Genomic DNA, 18,062 nt, shown 5'->3' with positions numbered 1-18,062 from the left:
ACACACACACACACACACACACACACACACACACACACACACACACACACTAGAAGAAAAAAAAAAATAAAGGAGGAAAACATACGTCCAACTTTGAGCTGAACCTACATCAACATTCGAGCTGTAAAAACTCCCCCAGTTGTGTGGAGTTGAGCCAATTTCTTTTGGGCTCAATTTTGTCAAGCGTTATTACAGTTAGTGTGACGTCTTTGCTTAGTGTCATTGTCAGTAGTAACCTTTAGCCTTAGCCTCTCATAATAACGGCAAATCCTTGTTTTTTGTTTTCCGCAAAACCTAAAATAGCAAAGTCTAATGAGAGCTGAAATGGGATATAGCGTTGGTATGCACAAAGCCAAATTTAGCTATGAACCCACCTCACCACTTCCATTTTCAGTTGTAAATTATTGAAGTTAATTTTTGCATCTGAAACATAATAACATTCATACACACCACCTTATCTGGACACATTCTCAAAGTACATAACTTCATATACATCTCAAAGGAGGCTCTGTTCCCACAGAATACAGATAAAGTACTGACAAGAGTAATGGCATAAAAAGGCAGATCAGCCAATGTCAAAAACATCATTCAATATCAGTCATCTTTCATCTTCATCCAACATTCTTTACCCTAAGACTTTCTCCTTAATTCTAACAATAACATCGCCCCTCACCAACATACATTTTCAATTTAACCCATCTAGCATTAATAATCTAACACACTGTCTCACCTTCCTCCCACAACAGTAGCCCAGGCTCTGCATGACAGGATCGATCTCCTGCTCAAAAACCTCGGCCAGCTTTGAGCAGTACTTGTAGACTCTGGATGTTTTGCGATTGTACAGCCAGGCGTTGTTAAACATCAGCCAGATGTCATCCACATACTGCCAAGGTTCCTGGTACTGACCTACAACCAAAAACACAAAGCACAGCACAATGGAATGCAATAACAAACAAAAACATTAGAAACTAAAAGATCAGATTATCATGTCAAATTAAAATAGACAGAATAATATTCTTTGCAACTACATGACAAATGGTGAAGTGCAATGGGAAAAAAATAACCCATGCATCTTTATATTCCTTACTTGAACTCACTTAAAACTTGACTAAATCTCCACTCCACTTTGATTAATTTGTTATTGTCGTCGGTTTGGTTTCCCAGGAATGACTTAACTTTGTTATTTTTATTATTAAGCAGCAAGTACTAACCTGTATCCAGCTTTCGTTTGATAGTAGACAAGTCCATGGGGTTCTTCACAATATCAAAGTAGTCCTGCAGGAACACAATTGGCATGTTTTAATTGAGCAGTTCAAACTTCAGTCCCAGTTTTTTGAGTAAGAAGGATGGAAACTACATCCCGGTAAATATACCACAAGCAAAAGCAGTCAAGATTCTCACAAAGTGAGGGAACTAGACCAAAGGCGGTAAAAACTATGACAGTTTCAGTTAAGAGAGTGGGGAAGAGAACCCAGTGATGTGGTGAAAACCAATAGGGACACTGTCGTTTATACAAGGCACAGGAACAAATACATCTCCACCTCAGCAGGGATACATACAGGTATGCACAGCAGTTGTGGGTCTACAGGCATTCTGAAGGGCAGAGACTCTGGATCTTGTCTGTAGAGAGATTCGAGTGTGGGCATCAGAGCCTGACGAAGCTCTTCTGGCTTGAAGACTGGGATGGAATAAAAATCAGAGAGGAGACAGGGATGAAAGAGTTATCGGAAAACTTCAGTTTCTACACTGCTTCCGTTACCTTTTGATTCCATGACAAAATGAAATAAACACCCAATTTGAATCAAAAATGTCCTCCTTACTCTTCTTTTTCACTGGGGCTTGTGGAGTAGCTGCCTCCGACGTCTCCTCTTCGTCTTTCACCTCCTTCTTTATCTCTGGTTTCCTGTCTTCCGTCTTTATGCTCGCCGTCGGTGTTGCCGTCGATGTATCCATGGGAACCCCTTTGCCTCCTTCTCCGTAACACTCTTCCTTTTTCACCTCTAACTTCACAGGCTTTTCCTCGGTTTTGAGGTTGCTGAGCTTCCCTCCTTTGGAACAGCTGCCGGGGTCGCTTTCGTCCTCCTCATCCTGCTGTTTGATCTCCATCTTGGGGTCAAGGTTGCCGGCTGAAGCGTTCGACTGGGGCTGCTGGGAGGAAGTGTCCAGGCTGCTGACAGAGGCTGGAGTCAGGGCCTGACTGTCCCCTGGGAATGAACCCTTCTGGGACAACTAGAAAGAGACAGAAACAAACTCAGGTGCATGGAAATAGTGAACAAGCAATTGAACGATACTCTCGGGCAGGATGAAGGTTTTGAGTGACTCAATAAGTAAATCATGGGACAAACACAGACCATGCAGTTTAATCACAACTGGGGCAATGGTATTAGGTTTGGTCTGATGAAAAAGAAAGTGATACAGTGTATGGGAAGCAGCAGAGTAAAATAAACCTTGAAAGACCAAAGTTACTGGTACATGGTTAATGGAATCTGTGGTATACACCATTTTGGTGGAAACAATCATGACTTTTTGTGGGCGGGGCTTAACAGGTGGCAGAAAAGGGACAGTTGTGGTGGGATCTATCAATTTCCCAACCCAGTACAGATGAAAACACGACCACTTAAGCCTGGACAGCTAGCTACGTTTGTTCAAAGAAGTTACAGTTTCAGATTAAAAATAGACTGAAGTAGCAGGACAGAGACTTGCTGGTCGATTTTTATAACTTTCATAATTTGTTTTTTAATGGTCTGCAGAAGAATGAGCCGCTCTGCGGGCAATGAGACCGACTGACAGCAGGTAAACAGCTGTGGAACCAGCGTAATTTTACTCTGTGAATCAAGGATTTATTTCAACCAAACCACCAATGATTGTTTAGACTGCGGTTTTGGGGAATTTAAGTTTGAATGAAGTGTGTTTTGGATGAGTTAAGGTGATAAATCTAAGTTTAGTCTTCATTTGGTGAAGGAGAGAAACTTTAATTCAGAAGGTTTAGTTACGGTTGTATTTCTCTGTTTAATAAGGGTTTAATAAGGATACGTGTACACATATTTCCTTGAAAGATTTATGAGTTTGTTTATTTATAAGTCTAAAAAAGCTATGAGATCCTGTGAAACAAAGAGAACTTGCCGTTTGAACACATGTCCCAGCTGACTGAGGAGAACAGGGGCGGGTAATGTTAACTTAGCTAGTCACCACAGCCGCCATCGGTTGCTGGGTAACAGTGGTCGGTTGAAATAAAAATGTAAACAATGTTTATATCGATATGATTTAACTGCATTACATGAGCCGTTTCTTCTGTAAAGCCATGCCTGTGTTTTTATATCTCCTCCAACTCTCCGCACAGCCCCGCACCCATTCACTCACACACGGCTCCCAGCAACACGGAGAGACACTGTGGCGGTTCTTGACACTTCTGACATTTGTCCACAGTTTTAATTGTTATTAACGCAGCTGTAGATTGTTAAGCATAAAGGGCAAACCAGTATTTACACCAGTGTTTCCGCTGGTAAAGTATCTGCTATTGCGGCGGCCACGGCAAAAAACAAAGAAGTTATTGAATGCAACTAACATCAGTTTGTAGAGTAATGGCGTGTGAGACGAAGCCTGCTGGACCTGGGCGAGAGATGTGACCCATGGTCAGAATATCATAGCTCATAAAAATGCAGCGCAGTGACAATAGATATTTCATACACACAATGTGTGTAACTCCACTGCCCAGTCAGTCGTAACTCTGTGAGTAGCGTCCATTGCATTCCCTCTCTCTCTGTCCCTAGCTCTTTTAATCAGTTACTGTTGAAAACAAGTGAAGGAGCTATCTCAGAGATACTTTTTTTTTTTTTTTTTTTTTAAATGTATCCTGGGTTATTTATTTCAGATAATTTTCATTTACATGTGTTGCAGATGTATTTATGTACAACATAAAACTTCAACATAAGAGGAATGTAGCACAATATGGATGTGAAAGCAGTTATAAATAGCCTATGGGACAATGAAATTTGTTTTGGTTAAAATCAACAAACAATCGTGATGATTAATCGTGATCTCAATATTGATCAAAATTATTGATTATCATTTTGGCCATAATCGTGCAGCCCTATGGTTAAGCTAACGTTGCTAGTTAGGTAGCTTAGCTACAGTCAGCACTGCCCCCGTTCACCAGTAGGCTGTTTGGCTCATTTTCTGTAACCATTAAAACATGGTAGAAAAATCAAGCTAGCTAAGAAACTAGCAATTTATAGCCGTGGATGTATTCTAAGAAAGTCTTCTCTAAAAAACCATAGCTGTATTGTGATAAAAAGTATATTCATCATTTTTTTGGCAGTTTTTCTGCCACCACAATGCATGCGCAGCTGCAGTAACGTAACTGTGACGTACACTCCAAATTGGTCTATAAGGTGAACTGGTGTTAATGTTTTAATTTATGGGTAAGCAAAAGGCTAAAAATCACACTGACCGGAGTGCGCGGCATCTGAGCACCATGCGGCGTTGAACTGGAGGCCAATCCAGGATGAGATGGAGTTGTCGAACCAGCTGAGCCCATGTGCTGCTGTTGGAGGGACTTGTTGGAGCCGGGGCCCTGGCCAAGCTGGTTCTGCTGGGGGGCTGAAGGAGGACCCACTTGTGGTGCGTTAGGGGTGTGTGGCTGTGGGGTCTGCGACCCAGCGAGTCTGGGGGGTGTTTGATGAGGAGTGGGAGAACGGCTGTGAGCAGGGGAGGGCGAGCCACGCATGGCTGCCAAATGGGGGATGGAGTTTGGTTGCTGGTTTGTGTTAGATGGAGTCATTGAGGGAGCAGGGGCTGAGTTGGGACCTCCGCCACCCACACTCTGAGGTCCCATGGGCCCCACTGTGGAGATGCCACTAGGACCACTAGCTGAACCTGGCTGTGCTAGAGGACTAGCAACCGGAAGAGAAGGAGAATTGCCCATCTGCGTCTTAGCATAGACAAGGAGGACGGTGAAGAGAGAGGGAGCACAGACAGGAAGAGGATCAATAAAAAGGTATAGTTCAAGAAGAATATTAAGCATGTGTGACATGATTTTTAGGATTATCTATAAATTCACAATTTAACAACAACATTTACTAAGTCCTCAGCGGTTGCATTTTGTTTCAGTGGCCTTTTTTACTGCAGGTGCTTTTTTATTAACCCATGATGTTTTTAAGATCACTACATTTATAAATATGTTTCATGATGCAAAGATCCTACCTCAAAAAGTCCCTACTCCAGGTCCCTGGTAGTGCTCTCTAACGGCACAGGAACTATTAGGGGCGCCCAGTTTTAAAGGGTGTTCTTGATTGATCTAACACATTCGCATTTCAAAGTATCTACAATCCTAAATTTTTCCTAGAGTGTACTTCCTAAAGATATTATCGAAAAATAGAATCTACCAATGTAATTGTAGCTGGATCCTTGGAATCCTTATCTTACAGAATGTCAAATCTCGGTCCTTTGTAAAGACTTAAGTGCAACTTGCCACACATCCCCTATTACTACATCTCTGACTAACAGGAAAAATGACTTATGCCGCCTTACCTGTGCCATGCCTGCCTGTGCTCCGGATTGGGCCATCCCAGGCTGAGCTGTTCCAACTCCTGGTCCTGAGCCGGAGAACTGTCCCTGGGACAGATACTGGTTCTGCAGCTGATTGACATTAGGCTGCCCCATCCTTGACCCCACCATTCCCATCTAGAGGTATCAAAGAGCATAGGCAGGGGTTGAGTACAGTGAAGTAGATTTTCTGACATGCCATTTGAATGGTTAAAGTAGCATTAGTAAACTGTTTATTTTCATCTAAATTGTAATAAAAACAACTTTCAAACCACTCACGCTGGTAGCCAATTTATAAAAAGACACAGTACACTCTAGTGAACTCTTAATTTTGTTTATATACACATTAAAACAAAACAATGTGGTACATGGTGTGTGTTCAGTGCTAACCTGGTTACCAGATGCTCCTATGGAGAGAGGAGGCGTGGACCTCTGGCCCATAGACTGCATTCCCATCTGATTGAACTGATTCATACCTGACAAAACACAGACTGTTATGATACAACACATACAGTACGTGTCACCTGGAAACTAGTGATTCCCCAAATGATCATTCGCCAATATTCAGTAAAGATATGCCATTGGGAAATCTGAAATTATGCTTTGTAGTTGCAAATTTAGCATTATTTTTATATATTGTATGTAGGCTGGCACATGTAATATGGAACCAAAGCTTTGTGTGTACTGAGGTTGGCATAAAGCTGGTAAACATATCACTATTATATTGATATTGTGATTTGAGACTCGATATTTTCTTAGATTTTAGATAAGTTAATTTCTCTTTTCTTGGTTTTAAAGGCTAAATTACAGTAAAGTGATGTAATTTTCTGAACTTTCCACACTGTTCTATTATTTGCCTTTACCCACATAGTAGTTATATCTACATTACTGATGATTATTTATCAAAAATCTCATTGTGTGTGGCCGGGTGTGGTCAAGGTACTGAGGGGTTTGTGCCTTAACGCAGAGGTCCAGGGTTCGAGTCCGACCTGTGATGATTTCTTGCATGCCTTGCCCTCTCTCTCACATAACTTTTCCTGTCAAAAAAGGCAGAAACGGCCAAAAAAAATATATATATAAAAAAATTAAAAAAAAGTCAATGTTTAAATATTTTGTGTAAGAACCAATACACTAAAATATTGCTGCAGTATCGATATTGAGGTACCTGGTAAAAAATATCGTGACATTTGATTTTCTCCATGTCGCCCAGCCCTAGGTTGGCACAACAAGCGGAATGGAAATTATACTGAATGAAAACACAACCACATTCCTGCAAAACCCACATGTGCCAATCACAAGGACAAGGAAAAACAAAGCAGAGCCCAATTCCTTATCAACGTTGATTTTCAACAAAAATTAGCACCATTCACCAGCCAAATGCTCGTAAAAATGCAAATGGCTGGTAGATTTGCTTCATTCACCAGCCAAAAAAACAATGGTAATCTATTGCATGGCTGGTAACATTTGAACATTCACCAGCTGTTTGGCTGTTGGGCTCGATGGCGAGTTTGCTCAGCTAACATTAAATAGAAAAAAGGCAGAGAAAGCAAAACCCTTACACCAAGTTAAGAGGACCAATTTGGCTATCACCCAACCTTATGAGTGTGATAATATGAAAGTAGAATTAGATTGTATAATTCAGTTGTGCTTTTAGACTAACTGAAGGCCACTTGTTGCATTGGAGTTATTTGTACTGCTGTTGATTGAACACACTAATTAAAAGCATATTGTCGACCAAATAAGAAAACAAGATTTACTTTTTGTGATTCTTTATTCATACTGAAGAGTTGCACAGTATTTATAGCCTTTTGTTACGCTGTATAATGTCGTAGATCCCAATACACTACAACACAGTGAAACGAACCTATCCTGTAGTATAGCTATACCAGCTGATGTACAAAAAAAAAAGAAAACATCAATATTGGCACTCAATGACGTTCAGCAATCAGTATGGGCAGTCAAAAAACATGAAACCACACTACTATTTACTGCAGGGGTCAGCAACCTTAGGCACGTGTGCCACCATTGGCACGCCATAGCTTGACTTATGGCACACTAGCAAAAACTGTGCAAGAAAGTTTTTTTGGAACGGTTTCAATCTGCACGCCAAATGACAGCCATTGGCAGGTGAATAGAATTTATTTTACAATAGTTTGATATTTCTTCTATTTGCATATCACAAAGACCCGCCCTACACTGCCTCTGATTGGCTAATACTTGTTGCCTTTTTCACATATGCACGACAAAGGCCTGAGCAGGCTCAGTAGATGATTGCAGGCGTAATGCTGATATGATACCCTGATTATCCTTTGATTTATTGAATAATTCCCATGCATGGGCAGTGGCGCGGTTTCTATGTTGTTGTGCAACATTCACAAAAGTGTGACGTGTTCCAAACACAATACCGTGTCAACACCAGGGCACAAAATATCACTAGTAAACCATTCCTGTGAAAACAGGTTCTAGTCTGTTTGACTTAAATTAACATATGCGCTGATGTGTCAAATTGGTCCGCCCATAAAGTGATGAATTTAAAGAAAGCATCCTGGTTCCCGGTGGTTCTTTACCTGGGCCTTGCATCCTGTTCACCATCTGATTTGGTCCAGTCGGTCGCACCATTGATGGGTCAGGGAGTGGGCCGTCTGTAAAAACAGAGACAGGAGATTAAGAAAATCAAGCTTTCATCTGTGCACAGGAGAGAGGTAGAGGTGGAAATGCCCTAACCAAGCATGTGTGGAAAGTCTTGTTACTTTCTTTCAACTTTTTTTCTGCAGTTTTGAGACTCTCTCAGAAGATCTGTGGGACAGTTAATTACTAATGTGTATAAAATATGAACCAACTCACAAAACAGACTGACACAAGCTACTGTACTCTATTCAGAGGACCAAGCATGGCTGGATTAACTGTGAGAAAACACTTGACAAGGTTTAAAGCATGGCATTCCAGTCTAGAGCCTAGATCCAGTCTAGGGCTGCACCATATGAGGAAAGTATGCGATTATGTTGTTGAATATCACTATAACGATATTACTTGCTATAAATCAAGAAATATTAAAGCGTACTCAGTTCTGTCTTTCTGCCGCTTTCAGTGTTCCGCTAAAATACAACTATTAGTTGATATTGCGATGACGATAAAAAAACAATATATTGTGCAGCCCTTATCTTGTCAAAGAGACATAACCTATATCTTGAAAAATAACTTAACTGATCCCTGATATTCTCCCAAATGCAGAAAAAACAGGACATCAAGATAAAACAAATATGATTAAAAAATCATGCAGTCACAAAGCTTTGAATCTCAAACCATAAGGTGAGAGGGACAAAACAATAGTAAAATGTCCCAATGTCACATTCCGCCAAATAAATTATTATTCATATGAATGTGTGCAGCCCAGTGTAACATTAGCTCATCCTAGTCTACATATGCTGTATGCCCACTCACTTGGAGGTAGTCCAGTGGGGGGCTGCCCCATGCCTGCAGGCCCGATGCCCAGACCCTGCTTCTGGAGCCGGGTCCGCCTCTTCTCTTCTAGCTCCTTCTGGATCTTATAGATCTTCTCTGCTAGCAGGTGATAGTACTCAGCCTGTAAAAAAAAGACAGATGTCAACAAAATAATGAAAACTTTAGGGGATAAACTTCTCAGAAATGGAAGACAGTAGAAAAAAAAAAAACTCTTTGAATATCAGTGATGACATTGAAAACAAAAAGACAAGTTAGCAACTGTATAATACACAGGAAGGGCTTTATCTCAAAGTAATTAACCCATCAAGCTCATAAACTCGACGTTTTCACCTAGTCCAACAATGCAACATTTATTATCTTTCTGAAGCTCATCTACGATGGAACAAGTAGCTGTATACAGCCGCAAAATGATATTCAAACTTCCTAGCAGTCTTCCTATTTGGCTGAGTAACACACTGAGCTAATGGAGAGAGCAACTTACTCTACTGTTGGCCGACTCATACATGTCTCCCTCAACTTTTCTGGCATAGGCTACCAGGTTCTCCATTCGACGGTCCTTGAGCGCAGCAGGATCTGGAGTTGGAAAGATGGCCTGAACACTGTGGGTGGGAGAACAAATAGAAGGAGGGCAAAACAAGGAGGTGGGGGGGGGAAGGAGTTGAAAATGAAATTATCTCCTAAAGTTCAAATACTGCTTAAAAAGGTTCTGTACTCAAATTTCAACATTACATTAATATGTAAACCAATATTTTGCAATATTTGCTATATAAAGAAACAGGGGAGTAATGACATTCTGAGCAGACAATTAAGTCACACTCCCTCTGTGTGTGTTCTCGGTTCTTCATTTTGATTGCCCGTCCAGCTGCACGCGCATGTTAGTGCATGTGGCCGCGAAAAAAAGCGGTAGGTATTTCACGTGTTGGGGGGAATGATCAATAAGAGCTGTGTGAAGGCGGTTAACGTTACTGTCAATCATCAAAAAATATATATTGTCAAGCTCTGAATATAGTACAGTTAGCAGAAGGCCTAAGAGATGCGTTAAAAGGAATAAACGTCTTGTTCCTGTGCGACATTGTCCCTCCACTAGCGCTTATGAAGGCGTTACGATCAGTTATGTTTTCTGAGGCACAAACTGGGGCTAATCTAAGCCAGCCTAAACAAACTTTCTTTTTTTTATCAAAAGCCAACACATAAAAGTGTCTACTATTGTCTACACTCTCACAATAGTTGTACTGTTGGAAAAGAAATCTCATTGAAAACTACAACAAAAATATGATTAAATGTACAGTGCTAACTTACATTTGTGTGGCGTTACTCTTTAATACTTACAGTTTGTGTACCAAGTGGTTTCGTAGGTCCTGCGTGATGTCCTCATGCCAGCTTTTCCTCATGCCTGAGGTAGAGGGAGGGCCTGCTGTGGGCATGGAACCAACCCCACTGGCATCATTCATCAAACTGGGAGATATAAGAGGGCATAATTTGATTAATTAACTTCTTGAAGAAACCAATAAAACACACTTGTGTGCCCTGGTCTGATGTAAACATGATAGGTGCTTTAGATAGGTGCTTTAAATTAGGGTGTCTGCCAAACGCCATATTATCTGTGTTCCTTCTTACCCTTGGCTGTTCACATTGAGGTGCATCATGGTATCCTGCAGCAGGCTGGCTTGTTGGCTCTGAGAGGAAGCTCCCACACCTCCATTCACTCCCATAGCATTAGCACCTACACATGGAAAAGGCAGCACATTATAAGTTTGCTTCCTTGTGTTCCCCATCTAATAATAACAGTTATACTTGCTCTTTAACATCTACCTCATAATTTCTTCAAGCTACATGGCATTGAACTCATATTCTCTAGGTGCTGATGAGATTGATTTTTACCGGTCTACTAAAGGCCACTTAACCCTCATGTTGTCCTTGGGTCAAAGTGACCCCTTTCATATCAATGTTCTTTTTAACTACCCAATTGTAACTACCCAAATAACCTGATTGATTCCACACAACGTTCTTTGGCAAGTAAAAAGCTCTATTTTCATTGATTTTGAGTTGTCTTATTCAATTTTATAGCATTAAAAAAAAAAAAAAAAAAAACATTCAAGGGGTTTTGAGAAAGTATTGAGTAAAAGTTGACATATTCCAGTCTGTGATTAACCATTAACATACATTCCTTCAATTTTAATGTAAATAATTCTTAATTTCTGCTCTTCTAACTCAAACATTAGGTGTAATTTCCTATAAATGAAGTATATTGACCCCAAAAAAAATCCCACAAATAACTAAACTTAAGTTAATAAGTTAGTGTTATGTACTGTTGAAAAAACAAAAACAATGACAATGAGAAAAAGCGTCAATAGTGTTGTAAGACGATAAAAAGCATCAACTACAGTGTTGATTTTTAATTTTGACGGGAAGACAATACAAGGGTTAAAGCATTTAACCCTCTATACAATTCTCTTACTTTCTAAAATGTCCGGGCTCTGGAAAAATGCTTAGCCCTCAGTGCTATCAGAAACAGAGGAAGGTATGTCTTTCTTTAGAGTAAAGCAAGTGGACATGAAACCTAACTCACCCATTGGGTTCAGAGGCCTCATGCCAGCCTGGCCTTGCAAGCCTTGGTTGGACATATTGGACTGGGCTGTCTGAACCTGGATCTGGTTGCCCTGGTAGGTGAGGCCCAGGGCTGCGTAGGCTCTCTCTATGGAGCTGGGGTCAATCTGGCTCGGCGGGTTGAGGTTGGGAGCACTCTGTTGGCCACCGGGTACTGCCCCGAGAGAGCTGCCCAGACCTGCAGCGGCTGCACCGAGTAGAGCTGTGTGGACAAAGAAAGAGGAGAAGAACGTGTTAATAATGCATCTGATCTGTAGATATAAAATAACATAAGAAACCCTGTGACTGAATATACACGCAAACCTCGTACTGTAAATCATATTTTCCTTTAGTTCACTATAAATTGTGTTTAGCCCACTAATACATAATAAATACATTTATAGTGTAAAGTGTAGTGGGAAGAAAAAGAATGTATAACATTGTTTGGTCAGATACAGACACTCACACTGCGGGTTCCTCTTGTCCCCGGCATTCTTCAGTGGCAGGCAGACAGGACAGTCATGCCGCGTGCAGTTCTTCCAATGAGAGATGATCTGCCTTGACGATGCACAGTGAGCAACTGAGGATGAAAAAGGACAAAAAGAGTAAGGAAACACAGAGCTATATGAGGGAGTGAAAAGTGGCAGGAGAACAAGAATGGAAAAAAGAGGTCATGGTAAAATAAGATTTATTAGAGAATCCTGCCGGTTACTGAAAAAAAGACACAGAAAACTGTTACAAAGTTAACCTAATGCTTGTGTTTTCTATTACTTTAATACTTTTAAGTACTACCCAAAACTAACTAACAGTATACCTATAAGTATTATCTGTGTAGTCAGAACCATTAATATCTTATGTCTCCTGCGTTGTTTGCCTAAGAGCTATACTGTTGCATTAGGTGACATATTCCTTCAACAGTAAGATTGTAGCCAGTGTGGTTAATTTCTCTTAGCTCGTCAATCTCAGAATAGATTTCAATGTCAACGCTGAACCTTAAATCGCTGAGCATGCATGGTGACATCTGCCCAAGACAGAGCTTCTCTATAGAAAGTAAATCACAATAATCAGTGGTTTCAAAATAAACTACGTTGGCCATGTGGATCGTAACAAAGGAATAAGTCAACCGATACAACTACCTACTGTTTGACTAGTATTTTCCGATGACAACAGAGCTCTACAGCATTGTTGTACATGTAACGGAGTCAGTCAACACAAACAATATACATTACCTGGATAGATACAGGGTGCTTGCGATCTCACTAGGTGTTTTTATAATAATTAAAAAGATAAAGTAACTGTTAGCAAGAATGTCTCAGTAACATGCCTGCTTCTCTAACACAGGGACACATCCTATCTATCCACCGAGTGCAAGAGCATGCAGCATCCCTTAAACTCACCCTGACAGGACTTGCCAGCCTGGCAGTGAGTCATGTGGTTGAGGACATTCTTCATAGTTCGGCAGTGGGGAAGGTTGCACTGCCGGACTTCACCGTTGGCCTGCTCCCGCCGCTGGCACTTGTGTGCATGGAGCAGGAGTACCAGTTGCTGCTGGATCAGCTTGCGCTTCTCAGGGTCAGCTGTGGGTGGTGCTCCGGCAGCAGCAGACGCTGCAGAAACCTGGGTACCCACCAGACCTGCCTGAGCGTTGGACACCATCCCTGGGGCTCCTCCCACAGGGGCACCAGAAGGACCACCAACGCCCGTTTGTGACTGCTGGGAGCCCTGGTAAGTGAAGAAGGAAGGAATAAGAAGATGTGAATGAGACAAGAGCAGCACATAAAGACAAAATAGGGAGAGGTTAGGTAGAAAGGAACAGGAAGTAGAGAGACGATAGGAAGAACAGAATAAGAAGAGGAGGCGGTTTTTGATATACAATAAGGCCAACATTGAAGTAAGTGGAAGAAAACAGGGAACACAGAGCAGTACAGTGGTGCGGTGGGAAGAAAGGTAGGAGGAAAGAGATGAGAGATAAGGGAATACTTAAATCTGCCATCTTGGTAAAGATAATTACTGTACATTTTTTCAGCAAGTTTGTATTCGTTCCCTACCATGGCGGCCATTCCCTGCATGGGCTGGTTCTTCTTGTCCACATTGAACTGGGCCATGGGACCTTTGTTCTGGAGCTGAGGGCCCAGCCCTGCGCCTCCCAGACCTTGATTCCCCTGCCCTGCATATGGACCTCCAAAAGGGCCCCCTGGGTTCCCCATCATCCCCATCTAGGAGTAAAAAAAGGAGGAGAAGAGACAAGGAGTTAGTTAGAATGATGAAAAGATATGAAGAGTATAAGAGGGTGATGCACAATATATCAGGCAAAGTAACAATTAACTATGTTGTCTCTCAAAGATCTCAAATCTGAGCCATTAATTGAGCAGGACCTCACACCATGAACTCCCTCAAAGCCACATCATTAATCTCCCAAAAGAACATGTTTATACATATTGCGCTTTCTACTGCTCAAGAACACAAGTCACCCACTAGTGAAAAGAGAAAATGTACTTCTAAATCAAATCATATGTAATTAAGTCATTAAAAAAATATTTTAAAATGATGCAAACCACAACTTAACATCTCCCGAAGTAACAGGTGCCAGCAGAGTGTTTTATAGCAATCTGAAATAGTTCCACTTTTATTTTATTTTTTTATAAATCACTTATTTATGTATCAATCATCAGTACCCCTGCCTTTTTCTCCACTGCATTTGACTTTTATGGCTCCCTATACCTAATCTGTAAATCCTTTCACTACTTTTGAGCTCTATGGCTAAATCAAACATCAGTGTCTCCACCACATTCACAGCATGCCACTGCAACATTTTACTGTCACTCACACAAGCAGAATAGTTTTCTGCCACTTCAACTCCATGCACAAATGTGCTGTGCATTGCCCATGGTTGGTAGAATACAGACAGTTGCGGTCCCAACTACTTTTTGTAGTTGTATACAAAATATGCATCTCTTTCTGGACAATGAACCAAACTACATCCTGCAGAAAAGTAGCTTAAGTTAAAGGAAAAACTAAAGCTACATTTTATGATTAGGTTTTGCTACAATCCATCATAAAAAAAAAAAACTTGCCGTTATCAACTATTCTCAATTCCACTAAGTGATGAAATGTAGGTAACTAAGCGTTTATTAATTAAATACCTAAGCTTGCTAAATTAGTCCATGTTTCTGTTTCAAACTTGAAAATGCAAGATTATATTTTCACCCAATATGACATTGACAACATTCTTTATACATATAAATTCCATCAAACTTTTAAAAATAAATGATGTCAAACCACTTGAAGTTGTAAAACAACATTTCTACAATTGAAGGAGTCGCTACCTTGTTCATTGCTCCAGGTTGCTGGCCTCTCATCCCGGTCTGACCCCCAGCTCCCTGCTGCTGTAGGGTCTCGGCCAACAGGTTGCCGTTGCCACCCATCCCCTGGTTCCCAAAGCCCATCCTGGGAGAGCCATTCATCACTTGGGTCCCGATCATGCCTGGCTGCTGTTGTCCATTGTTGCCTTTCTGCTGTGCTCCCATCATCGCCCTGTTCATGCCACCCATCATTCCAGCTGCAGCATTCTGTTGCTGCTGCATCATGTTGGCCTGCTGCTGAGGGGAGAGGTGCTGCTGCCCCTGGCCCATCATCTGTGGAGGTCCTTGGCCAGGGGATGCCTTCATGTTGGCCAAGTGTTGCCCCATGGTGGTGGGGCCTCCTTGGCTGCCCATGGCTCCTTGGTGTCCCGAGGTGGGTGCCCCTGAGCGCAAAAGCTCGGACAGCTGTTTGTGCTTGGCAACCGCATCCTGGGCTCCGCCAAGTCCAAGTCCCATTCCTCCTGCAACTCCACTGCCTCCTCCAGGACCCAGCCCTGCAGGTCCTCCTCCAAGAGTGGTGTGCAATTGGCTGAGGTCCCCACCATTGACCAGGCCTGGTTCATTAGAGCTGATGAGCTCGTCTGGGAGATCATGCTCCAGGTCAAACAGTGAGCCAAAATCTAAAATGGAGAAGAAATGCAAAGTTTAGGCAAGAAGAGTCAAGGAGATGGGAGAAAAACAGGGAAATGTGAGAGGAAGACAAAAAGGGCCACAGCCATGTCAACCTGGTGTGATCCTTCATTTCTTCAGCATGACTGAGAAAATTGCATGTTTGACATTAAAAACTGAAAAAAAGCTGTTTAGGAGGTGTATGGACAATTTTCTCCCTTCAGAAATTAATAACATGCCACCAGGAATAATTACACAAGTGACCACGAAGTTTCAGGTGAGATCCAGAAGGACTGCATGCACAAACATACATTGCAAACACACACGCTCACATGGTTTGCTCGCACAGAGAACCCCTGACCGGTAAAGTGATTCAACCCGTCGCAAGGACAGGTTTGTTCAGACAAGGTGACCAACGGACATAGAAGTAACGCCACAAAATGGAGCCAAGTCAGTAGAGACGCACACTCACTGTGTAAGTCTGTATCGAGTGAGTTCAACAGCAACTTAGGCAGTCAAATAAGATACATGATGTCCATCACGTATCTTTCTTTTTCTTTATGATGGACATAAATACCAAAAAACCCTGCAAATTTAAAAAAGTACAGAATTTAATTTATTCCTAATTGTCACTTGTAATTTGACAGTCATTTCTTAGAATTGTGACCATATCAAATGATTTAACTACAATGACAACAATATTGCAGGTCGATGGTTTAATTAACCTAATCTGAAAATTAACAAATCTGTAATCAGCAGCAACACGATTTCCAAACTGCTCTTTGAAGGTGCAAGCACAGGGTATAACATTATCCAAGAACTTGTACCAATTTCTCATCCCAATCTTATCAATTTGTCATTTGCTTTTGTTTCTCAATTTAACACCACACACACACACACACACACACACACACACACACACACACACACACACACACACACACACACACACACACACGGTAGTGTCACAAATATTCTTTGAAGACAATAACTTTGAGTGCAATTCATTTTATTCCTTGTACAGATTCCTTTCTTGACAGCACTGTACTGATCATTGAAAAATATCAATCAAGGTGATATAAATGTGACAGACGTCTGGATGACAACCTTAAATGTCCGTGTCCACAGATGCTGGCTGCAACGGACAACCTGAGCTGAGTGGACAGCCCAAGATGCAGCTGTTCATGGTAAAATGAATGATTAAGTTATAAAATGGAGCAGATGCTTGCAGCATATGTGCTTGCTAACTTTACTCGCTGGTTAATAACCCAGTGGCAGGACATGGCGCTGTCCATGCTCCACAGTTTGGCGTTCAGGCCACTATTCCAGGTGCTGTCACACGCCATCCACCAAAAACACACACCAACAACGGCAAATAAGCTTAACAATCAGTCGGACCCGTGGGCCCAAATTTGTCTCTTCCACAAGGCATGCCTCGCCACCATCGACAACCTCCGCTTTCGCCAGTACTATTCACTGTAGCTAAGGTTAGTTCTGGGAAAAGAGTACTAGTTTTGATGGGGCAACACAACAGATTGCTTTAGACGCTTGAAGGCTTGGAAACTCAAATCACAGAATGGGGTTAGCAGTATCTGAATGTCAATTTGGCACAACTGTAAGAAACCAACAACTTCATCTTAAGTTGGCATGGCATTGAGTTTATTATCAGACCGGCTAAGGTAGCCATTAGACACGGGACCGACAGTTGAGGATCCGCATTCAGTTAGCTAGCCTAGCGTTTTGCTAATAGAGCTACCTCCAGCTAAAATGGCTGTTAGCATGCAAGCTAGCTGGGGGAGCTCTTCTACACGTCCGACACACACTCACTACTAGGAAGCTAACATTAGCAAGCTACGACAAAAACAGAAGAGTAATCCCGCGTCTTTTTCCTCTTTCAAGTAAATCCAGTCCGCTGATAAGCAATAAACTTAACGAATAACACCGTAAGAAATGATATCATAAAATATTACTTACCATTTCCATCGCTGGCGGAGGCGGAAAGTGCCGGAGAGGAGAGTTTAGGCCTTTTGGCTGAAGGCGGGCCAGAGTCCAGAACGTTCTCGGCCATATTTTTTCGAAATAAAAATATATAAAGTATCCACAATTGCAGACGTTTTCACGTCCTTATAATCTCATTCCCTTTCGTCTCCAATATTGCGACTTTTCCCCCTCCTTTGGGGGGACTAAGAGGGGGAAAGTCCAGTGTACAAATTACTCCTCTTTCCCTGGGTTCGCCTCTCGATTTCAGCCTCGGCGTATATCAACACCCCTCCCTCCCTCGTCGGATTTTTTGTTCTTTATAATTTTCTGCCAGCGGAGGAGGAGGGGGTCGGTGAAAGTAAAGAGGGAGACACACGCAGCGGCTTCCCTCTAAACTTACACAGCCTCTTCGGATGTAAATAAACTATCCCCGGGTCACTCTCCCATGGTTGCATCCCTCATTTCAACCTCCTTTCCAGCGGAGTCTGGATGGAGATAATGTCGGGCAGAAAAGGCTCG

At 41.9% G+C, this 18,062-nt stretch overlaps 1 protein-coding gene across 11 annotated transcripts in view; it reads right to left on the bottom strand.

Moving 5' to 3' along the window:
* The window catches only part of ep300a (E1A binding protein p300 a), a 28,795-nt gene extending 10,733 nt beyond the window's left edge, over positions 1-18,062 (bottom strand). For 6 of the 11 annotated variants that reach the window (XM_034859709.1, XM_034859713.1, XM_034859716.1 and 3 more), the window contains exons 1-18: positions 17,538-18,062; positions 14,919-15,574; positions 13,641-13,808; positions 12,990-13,314; positions 12,053-12,172; positions 11,576-11,815; positions 10,624-10,729; positions 10,336-10,461; positions 9,488-9,605; positions 8,986-9,127; positions 8,112-8,186; positions 5,935-6,020; positions 5,530-5,682; positions 4,451-4,930; positions 1,821-2,229; positions 1,560-1,678; positions 1,212-1,275; positions 731-906 (exon numbers count right to left, since the gene is read on the bottom strand). In XM_034859709.1, the coding sequence (XP_034715600.1) occupies positions 731-906; positions 1,212-1,275; positions 1,560-1,678; positions 1,821-2,229; positions 4,451-4,930; positions 5,530-5,682; positions 5,935-6,020; positions 8,112-8,186; positions 8,986-9,127; positions 9,488-9,605; positions 10,336-10,461; positions 10,624-10,729; positions 11,576-11,815; positions 12,053-12,172; positions 12,990-13,314; positions 13,641-13,808; positions 14,919-15,574; positions 17,538-17,631 (3,657 nt within the window). In that variant the 5' untranslated portion in view covers positions 17,632-18,062. The remainder of the gene's footprint in view (positions 1-730; positions 907-1,211; positions 1,276-1,559; positions 1,679-1,820; positions 2,230-4,450; positions 4,931-5,529; positions 5,683-5,934; positions 6,021-8,111; positions 8,187-8,985; positions 9,128-9,487; positions 9,606-10,335; positions 10,462-10,623; positions 10,730-11,575; positions 11,816-12,052; positions 12,173-12,989; positions 13,315-13,640; positions 13,809-14,918; positions 15,575-17,537) is intronic. The other 5 variants (XM_034859711.1, XM_034859714.1, XM_034859718.1 and 2 more) reach the window with 3 other exon arrangements.

Source organism: Etheostoma cragini, chromosome 21, assembly GCF_013103735.1.
Source record: "Etheostoma cragini isolate CJK2018 chromosome 21, CSU_Ecrag_1.0, whole genome shotgun sequence".
Taxonomy (NCBI): Eukaryota; Metazoa; Chordata; class Actinopteri; order Perciformes; family Percidae; genus Etheostoma; species Etheostoma cragini.
Note: the sequence above shows the minus strand (reverse complement) of the source record. Positions and strands in the feature narration are given on the sequence as shown.